Below are 10,263 nucleotides of genomic sequence, written 5' to 3'. Positions count from 1 at the left end.
ATAATATCTTAAATTGAAGTTTGAACCGAAATTGAAGCTCATTGTTCAATTAGTTGAGGATTTACCTACTTCATTCTAACTCATTCCAACTTTAGTCTAAAAATCTCAATTAAAAAATCTCTCCAATTCCTTCTTTATCCTACAAAGGGTTATCCACCCACTCATTATCGGCAATATTCAACCCTCTCAACATATTTTTCTTTCTCCTCTAATTAACAAAAACATGAAATATATTGAATTTTGACCACCTTCTATCACTTTTTTTTGTTGTTGATTTTTATCGTGTCAAAGATTTATTATATGTGACTGTTGAGTTACAAGTGTGAGGTGAAGTCCCATATCGGGCAAAAGTGAAAAAGTTGAGAACCATATAAGTGAGGAAGACCCATAAACCTGAACCTTAAGGTTTTGGGTTAAAATGTGGTGTCAAGTTCCCTCATGTAGTGGCTCATGGTCCACCGATGTAAATCTATTCGGTGTTTACTCCACAACTAAAAAGTTAGAGAGCCTCTTTGTAAGAGAAGATAAATAGTTTGAAAAATCTCTATCTTCAAGCTTGGAAGTCTCTATCCTCAAGCTTGAGTGAGCCAAGATAGGAGCCTTCATTCCTAACCATCCAAGACAAGAGTCAATCCACTTCTTAGAGTAAGAAAGCTAAAAAGTTAAAGAGTCATCGTAGAGTGAGTCAATTTTGTAAACACATCCTTGTAATCCTACTATTCTTTTGTATAGTGGAAGAATCTCCATATTTGAGAATTATAATTGTGTGCTCTCATTACTACCTTTAATGACTAAGTGTCTATCTTAACTTCACGAAGTAGGAAAGTCCAAGTTTTCCCAACAGTGATCACCCTCCAAAACTCCTCTTGTAACTCTTTTTCCTACTCACCTCCTCCTCACAAAGTTCCTCTTGATCTTCTTTTTTTCTCTAACTCACTCATCTCTTTTTCAATTTGACTTTGTCTTGTTTCTATGTTCCCAAAATGCTCCAAGTTCCACACTTTCATGATCAATCCCTTCTTCAACTCCTTCAATTTCTCTTTAAGTGAATAAGTTTCCCACCCTACAATATTTAAATCATTTCATATTTCTTTCACATACTTCACAAATCTTTTATTCAAGAACAAACAATCAAGAACCTTAAAGGGTTAGGTTCCCAATCAATAATAGAATTCTTTACCCAAATAGGATAATGATCTGAAATATTTATATATATCAAAAATTTATTATATGTTTCTGGATTGACCACAAATTCAACCACTTTCTAGTTACCAAGACTCAATCAATTGACTTCTTACTTTTTTATTTGGTCTATACCAAATAAACTTTTTGAAGTTATTAAACTTCATTCTTTCCCCTACTTCATTCTTTTTCTCCCTCAAATCCTCACAAATACTTCTCTTTTGCATCCTCTCACACGGTGCATAAATGTTTATTGTGACTTCTCTTTCCGCATTCCTTCCACTCCCACAAACCTTTCATTTACAAAATGAATTCTAAGTTGAAAACACTTTGTATCCCAAATGCACAACAAATCCCTTGAAGCTCCACGTGCCGGTGATGCTATCCAATGGAAATCCCCATCATCCCAAAAAACAACAAAAAATATTATCAACCACTTCTTTCTTTGTTTCTTGTAAGCAAAGAAATTGTATTTTCTCATTTTGTATCAATCTTCAAATAAATTCCTCCTTCACCTTTCCCCCAAGTGCCCTAATGTTGTTTGATAGCATCTACATCATAAAACCTCTCCTTCCCTTCAAATGTTCTTTTTGAGCTTCTAACAACCCAATTTTATCGCTCTCTTCCATATGTTTCAACTTCTCCAACATCACTACTTCTTCCCCATCAAAGATCCCTCCTCAAAGATTGACATACCTCTGACTTCACCACGCACAACCCACTCAATTGATAGCTCGGCTACATGTCTCTCCCTTCTTTGCATTTACCTAGCTCGACCCAGCACGGCAAAACGATTTCCCCTTGGCACATAATTTCTTTTCCCCATGTAAATTGTGATTCGATTAACTTCAAGACTAAATTGAAATAAATCTTTTACCTACTTGTTCACGATAACAAATTTATCTGGCATATTGGATTTGATTATTTGACAATCAAGTCAAATTTCGTTACTCAAATTTATCAGTAGACCAGGGTCTTGATCGAATTAGAGAATTAAGTTTGACACATACATATGTTATCAACTAAAAGCTAAACACTATTAACTTACTAAGAGGATTTGAATCATAAGTCCTCAATATTATAATTTATAATCAAACAGAAAAAGTATACATTAAGAATTTGAGTCAAATTAATTATAATCAAAATAACTAGTATTCTCGAAATAAAATCCACTGTCAACAATTAATTACTGTCTTTGAATACAAGTCTTTGATTTTGCATCATACACGTATGTTTATATGAACTAATTAAGATACCTCATACAAATATTAAAATGCTTTTGTATATAATATATAACATTTTTCTACTTTAGGAAAACGAGTTACCGCCGCATTGCTATAAGTGCCCCTTTCTTTTGAATTGTATTGCAAGCACATGCATGCTTGAACTTCATGTAAATATGATGTGGATAGCTAACTAATGCGTTGACATCAGAACAGCGAAGAATACGTATATATCATTAATTGGTTTCGTGTCACTTGCTAGGAACTGTATTTGTAAAATTAATATGGACAATTTTGTACAACAAAGAAAGATTAAAAAAAACAGAACGAAAAATATGTAAGGTAATTAATAAAGAGAAATAAAATAGTAAAAAAATGTTAACTAATTCTTTTAAGGCATTAGTTAAGAAACTAAAAAAAATTATTAAAATATACAAAATTATACATGTTATCCATAATTTTTTTTACATTTTTTTACGATTTTCACAATATTTTTTTTTATTTTCTTAATTAATAATCTAAGAGTATTAGTTAGCAATATCCAAATAATAATATGGTGATGTTTGTTTTACGGACAAGTTAAAAGTGAAACTTCTTCTCATTCTAGATGCCAGAGGTTTGCGTGGGAGCGAGGTCATAAAGAAGTGGTGTGTATCAAAATTCTTATTTAATTATTACAAGTTATATTCCTCATTAATTTATAATAGCATTGATGGAGCCTTGTCATAATTAAGATCAAACTATATATGTTACTTTTTTCTCATATCTACTTAATAGAATTAAGGTTGCCTAGTAGAAATGGATTTTGCGGAGATCTAAAAGAACCCTTATCTTTTATACGAAATGGTATCATAACCCTCAGAATTGGTGGGAGTTTTGACTTATTTCAAGTTCTCATCTTGTTTTAAGTTCTTTGGCTGTTACTACTTACTAGTACGTGTTTTTATATAAGTTGGAACATAACCCTTTACTCCTTAATTTTAGTAAAATTTGATTTGCTCTCAAAATTAACGTAGGGAAAAAGTATGGAATAGATCTTACTGATGCCTTTGGTTTCTTTCTCCTCAAACATGTTTCTAGGCACATAATAATCAACGGACCAGAGGTTTGTTTCATAGGAAACATTTCTGGCGCAAATAATTTATGTTTAGTGTGAATCATCTCGTTCTATAGAGAGATACACGATTTTCCATGATCTGGGTAAAGCATCTTTATCTCAATAAAATATACTGAATATATTAGTTTGATCAAGAATAATCAGACTAATTACGACGTCGACAATCTTGACCAAACATCCTTTTCAGCATACGTAAATTAGAATTAATCTAACTATATAATTTGCTTAATTAATAATATATAAACCATCATGGTATATTACAACAAACATGTGTGCATAAGCAATCAACACACGTCCTGCTCGTGCAATGCATTACTTTTTAAACGCACATTCAAACGAAAGTTTACGATTGAGCTTATTTGACTTGAGTTTAATTCGTTGATCTTCGTTAAAGACTATTAATCAATAGGAAGAAAATATAATATTAAAATGCAAGGACAATTGAACCGCTCCATTTTCATAATCAAAATAAAGACAATACTTAAAAATTTTACAATTATTTGTAACTAAGTTAGAGTGAGACATATCAACGAAGAGAAGAAGTGAGAGTGAGACACTTGGATCGGCGATCAAGGACAGTAGTTATTTTCTTATAACTCTAGGGCAGTGTGTGTGGCCATTATAATATTAATCTGTCACATTCGTATTGGTGAACCCCTAATTTATCACATGCTCTGGAGATTTAAAAGAACCATATATAAAACAAGCAAGCTCGGACATTTAATTAAGTAGTTGTCTATCTTTTCAATTATATATTTTCTCTACGTTTTCCAATATTTTCAAGTTTATATATATTAATATCATAAGAATTGAATAAACAACTAAAACATTCTATTATATGTTATTTGTAAATATTAATATCGTTATGTTATAAAGATAATATAAAATACTATATCTCTAGGTAATATCATAAAATAAAATATATAGCACGGGTTTTTGCAACCTTTAGTTAATTTTACTAGTCATCAACATTGGCATGCATGCATGTTCTTTCCTAGCAGCTAGGCAACACGGATGCGGACCCTACAATGTTGAAAAATCAAAAGCATAACACCCCTGATCGAACAAACTAAGTTCATTTCATCGTAATTTAATGTGCATGTTTCCCAATTTAAAAGAAAAGTTAAATGAATCGTCTTTATTGTCATCAATTCAAACCACTAATTATATGTGAGATTTATCTGACAAAAATAGATTCATTTTTTTTAAATAAAGTCTTGCATGCATTCTAGTTTTATAGATAAAAAAAAAATATGATTAAAAAATTCTATTAAAAATATTAATTAGTTAAACATTTTTTTTATAAAGATTAATTATTAATAAAATTAATAAATGTTTTATATCAATATAAATATCATGATGACAAAAATAAAAATAGGTCAATTCAATGCAGAGATGTTCACGTAAAGCTGATAAAATAATTAGGTGAGGGTGTGAACTACCAGCTTCATCATGGTCTCTATATATTGAAGCTCTCGTATGCACATTTTACTACAGCCACTTCTATAGCTTCAATTTATAAGAATGGCACTTTCTCCTATTCGTTCTTCTTCTTTCTCTTCATCAGCTATTGTTGCATTGGCTGTGTTACTGCTTCTTTCAGGGACCTCTTCAGCTAACCTCTCAAAGAACTTCTATTCCAAGACATGTCCCAACGTTTTCAACACTGTAAAATCTGTAGTTAAATCTGCTGTTGTCAGAGAACCTCGCATTGGGGCATCTATTGTTCGTCTCTTCTTCCATGACTGCTTTGTTCAAGTAATTTACTCCTAACCTTTATACTAGTTTTTTTTTTCTTCTACTAGAGTATGACTTTTTTTAATGGTATATCAGTGTGAAGTATTTATTGGCTAATTTTACTGAAAAACCTAACTAACATATCACTTTTAATAGGATTTTTCTTACCAATTATATTTTTTACTACTAGATTATTAGGACTTTTGCATGTGATATGATCTTTTTTGTTCATGAAGTAACTCTTTTTAGCTATCTACATTTTGGGGCTATATAGCTCATGTCCTTTTTTCAAAACCTCTCCATAATTTTCTCAGTTAAGATCTCACTGGTGATGACAAGTACATATATGATATAACTCATGCATCTTTCACTTGTCTTTTAACAATGCAAACGTTGTAAATAAATAACTTAACTTTTTTTTCACTCATTAATTTTATATTTTTTACCTCTCTCTTGGTAAATCAATGGTTATATTTATCACTTTTTGTTACCGACTAATATAATACACAGACACTTGTACTGAGATATTAACGTAGCACGGTGCGTTGATTTGACACTAAGAAATTGATTTTGTCCTCTTTCAGTAATGTTATTCAAAACAAAAATTAATTTTGATAAGTTTTTAATTTATTATACGTTTATTAATAATGATAGCAGATAGTTTCCGGGTAAATATGTAGTATTTTTCATTCTTTTTAAAAACCAAAACATATTATCTTTAAGTAATTATTATTTTTACTTCATGTTTTTATAAATGAATATATATAAATATCATATTATTTTAAAATATTTCTTGCTTTCAAAGTTTGTAAAAAAAAAGTGAAAAAAAAAACATTTTTCAATTCAAAATTTTATGAACAGAAAATTAATAAAATAAAATAGCAATTTTATTATTATTTATTAAAACATAAAATAATAATAAAAATATTTTCTCAAATCAAAACATAGTATCCTAAATTCATTCAAAATTATAGTCCTATTTAGATAAGCTTCTATATATAAGCACTTATATGAAAAGAAAATTAAAAAAAAAACTCTTCCGTAAACTAAAATCAACTTATGCATGAATTTTAATTAAATTTTTTTGGATAAATTAAAATTTAACTAATTCTTTTTGCCTTCAAAAGATCTCTGAATCAAATTTATGGTAATTCTTTGGTCATGTTTGAGATATATGATTGATGGTGCTTTAATGGAAACAGGGCTGTGATGGGTCAATACTACTTGATGACACTCCAACCTTCCAGGGGGAGAAAACTGCAGCTGCTAACAACAATTCAGTGAGAGGCTTTGAAGTAATTGATGCTATCAAGTCTGAGGTCGAGAAAATATGCCCTGGTGTGGTCTCATGTGCTGATATCTTGGACATTGCTTCTCGTGACTCTGTTGTTCTTGTGAGTTCAAACCTAATTAATCTGCTAAACATCGAGTTTAATAAGCCTAGATCAGAAATAATTTTTAATATGAATTTTAAGATGACTGTTATAAAAATCAATAATTTTATCATTCATAATTAATTATTTATGATTAAATGAAAATATAAAAAACTTTTACGCTATATATTAGTATATTATTATTTGTTGTATTAATGTAATGAGACATATTGTTAGTGTAGAGTTACAACGTTTATATTAACAGTGTATATCTATGCAAAAAGTATGATTCACCAACGATATATATTAATTTCTCATATCAATAAAATTATATATCAATGTGTTACATCGATCTAACACAATAGACATCAAGAAAATTGAATCTAACAGAATGGATTACTTCCTCAAAACGTGACAAATTAAGATTTGAATTCCTTCGTAAGAGGTATTTATATTTAATATTCATCTATGTTTCATACAGGGTTATCTAAACAAACAAAAAAAAATATTTGTGAAAAACCAAAAATAATAACAGTATAGACTTATAATATTTATACTAATTATCATATCTGCATTACATAAAGTTTATAGCAAAGAAGTTAATTAAGTCTAATGATTCTATCATTAGCATATAAATTATATTTGTTTGTAGTGTGATTTTCCAAACATATTTGATAAATATGTCGTTTCTGAACTTTGAAGTCCTTAAAATATTTATTTGTTGTATTGTGCAGCTTGGAGGGCCATTTTGGAAAGTTAGACTTGGAAGAAGGGATTCCAGAACTGCCAACTTTACTGCTGCTAACACTGGTGTTATTCCACCTCCCACATCTAACCTCACCAACCTTATCACAAGGTTTCGAGATCAAGGACTCTCTGCTAGGGACATGGTTGCTTTATCTGGTATTTCTCTTTTTTCTTCTTTATCTTATTTTTCCCCATCTTTGATCTCTCCCTTCCATTATATGAACAATTACTCCTTTTGTCTGTGTTTAGTTGAGACTTGAGACACGTTTTAATATCGGTTTTGCATATAACAGTGATTTTTCCTTTCCAAAATTCATACTAGAATGTGACATTTAAACAACCACATGCATTGGATCAAGTCCTTTTTCTAAGTTTGAAGTCATGTCCTTAAATAGTAACACATTTAAGCAACAAGAAAGGCACATTTAACCAACCAAGAATCATCCATGATTTTTCAATGTACGGGGAAATAAGTGAATCTAATATTAGGATTGACCTAATGGTGAAAATTAAAATTTCACAAAATCTTAAGTTCAAACCTTGTTGTCTGTCATTGAAAAAAAAATATATTTCATATATAACTATAAAATATGAATAACAAGCAATTTCATAAATCAACAGAAATTACAGCTACATTATAGTTATGGGATTTAGTAACCTCAAATTCTCTAAATAGAGAGAATGAAGTTAATAATCAAAAAATAATAAAGAAATACTCTATTTCGAGAGTCCTCCATATATTTAATTTATCATTCATAAAAGTAAGTAAATAATATGAATTTAATTAGAATGTCTTATCTAATGAGATTTCTAATTAGTTGACACTGTAAAAAAATATTTACACTAACAGCGCATGAAAATTAAACTTAATAATTATTAGTGAGACTAGTACATGAGACTAACAACAGTAAATCAGTTATTAAAAATTATATAGGAATACTGAAAATTTCTATTTATGATATTATGTGTGTGGTTTCACTTGCAGGAGCTCACACATTTGGCAAAGCAAGGTGTACTAGTTTCAGAGATCGCATATACAATCAAACCAACATTGATAGAACATTTGCATTGGCCAGGCAGAGGAGGTGTCCTAGGACTAATGGCACAGGTGACAACAATCTAGCAAATCTAGACTTCAGAACTCCAAATCATTTTGACAACAACTACTTCAAAAACCTTCTCATCAAAAGGGGACTCCTGAATTCTGATCAAGTGCTTTTCAATGGTGGATCCACTGATTCACTGGTAAGAACTTACAGCCAGAATAACAAGGCATTTGATACTGACTTTGTTAAAGCAATGATTAGGATGGGAGATATCAAACCCTTAACTGGGTCACAAGGTGAGATTAGGAAGAACTGCAGGAGAGTGAATTAATTAGAAGTGACACATAAATTTGTTTGTTGTAAACTTTGTACCCTTCAAAAGGGGGAAGTTGTTTGGTCTTTTTTGTTGTTTAAGTGATTTCTCTTGGGTTGGGAAATTGTGAATTGTTTGTTTAGTTCAATTTAAATTGTACTTGTGTAACCTTATAATTTTAATATGGAATAAATTATATGGCATTTTGCCTTTTGTAGCAGGTGGAATAATGCATATAACTTCAATCAATAATGCTACACTGTATGAAACATAGTCTCCGGTGTATATATCTTCAACTTTTAACTATAAACAAAAGAAAAGTTTCCTTAATGTAAATAATGGATCGGATTTGACCCAAGAACATTTTGAAATCTTAAGACAGAATTAAAATTTTGTTTTTATTTATTTATTTGAATAGTAAAAATGTTAATTTTATTCATGTTTTGATCAAGTCGTTATAGTTTAAAAAGTGTTAACAGTCTTTGTAATTTTAACATTTTACAACTCAATTGTTTGAGACTAATACTGTTAAATTTCTCATATTAACTAATATTTTGTTTTTCTTTGATAATGTTGCTTCAGTGTAAAGTAGTCACAGACTTATAGTTGTAGTCCCTCAAGATGGTCTTTCAAACAACACATTTGATACATAACTTGCTTAAGTGATATGAAATTACTTATCAAACAGATGGAGTAAAAAATAAAAGAGATTCTGTCTAATGGTGGCTATCACTCTTAGTAACTTTCTTAAATTATCTCATATTATAAGACGACTGAAAATAATTTCTTTTAAAACATTTCCCCTGCTGAATAAATTTTCTCTTTGACTTCTTTTGCCTCGTCAATTCGTCATAATCATTGTTAATAACTATCACTAGTTATGAGTGTTCTAAATTTGACAAAACCAATGAAACCAATTATTTGATTCCATTTTCTAAATAATCTGATTTGATTCTGAAAAACAAGTTTGTATGGTTCCATTGACAATTTGAGTTCAAACTGAATCTTCTTAATTAAATTAAATCAAACAAACTTCACAAGGATCTAGTGAATATGATCTGTGCTAATTAGTGAGATCAAATTCTACAACATTTGCTACGTGGATTGTGTGGGACCTTTTTTCTTTTTCAAGCTCTTTCCGTATCATTACTTTTTATGATTAAAATGAAAAAGGCATAAGAATTACACTGTTGAGTAATATATAAATCTCAGAGTCAATGAAAGTTTATGGTTATGGGTGTCATTGCCTTTGACTTAAAAGGTGCAACAAGGCTTTACTTTTCTTTGTTTGTGTTTGGTTGTGCCTTTTTAATAAGGTGTGCATTTCTTTTTTTTAATTGAGTTGCGCCTTTTACTTCCTGATTACTTTTTTTTAATTGAGTTTCTTTTTTTTACATTCGACACGATTATTTTCAGAGGTGAGAAAGTTTGCTCATTATGAGATCACTTTGGATCTTTGTATTTTGTTTTGATGAAATTTTAGATTCTTTATCCTAAGAGTGTGAGTTTTTTATATGGTAAAATT

General features: G+C 29.8%; 1 protein-coding gene across 1 annotated transcript; it reads left to right on the top strand.

Moving 5' to 3' along the window:
• Window positions 1–5,003: 5,003 nt before the first annotated feature.
• On the top strand, window positions 5,004–8,958 carry LOC114395156 (peroxidase 4-like). The gene is made up of 4 exons (XM_028356863.1): window positions 5,004–5,280; window positions 6,462–6,653; window positions 7,367–7,535; window positions 8,365–8,958. Exons 1-4 carry the CDS (start codon window positions 5,047–5,049, stop codon window positions 8,754–8,756), a joined length of 987 nt encoding a protein of 328 aa, XP_028212664.1. The 5' UTR covers window positions 5,004–5,046; the 3' UTR covers window positions 8,757–8,958.
• The last annotated feature ends 1,305 nt before the right edge of the window (window positions 8,959–10,263 follow it).

The sequence above is a fragment of the Glycine soja genome, chromosome 18 (assembly GCF_004193775.1).
Source record: "Glycine soja cultivar W05 chromosome 18, ASM419377v2, whole genome shotgun sequence".
In the NCBI taxonomy this organism is placed as follows: Eukaryota; Viridiplantae; Streptophyta; class Magnoliopsida; order Fabales; family Fabaceae; genus Glycine; species Glycine soja.
This window is presented reverse-complemented; position numbering and strand designations above follow the sequence as displayed.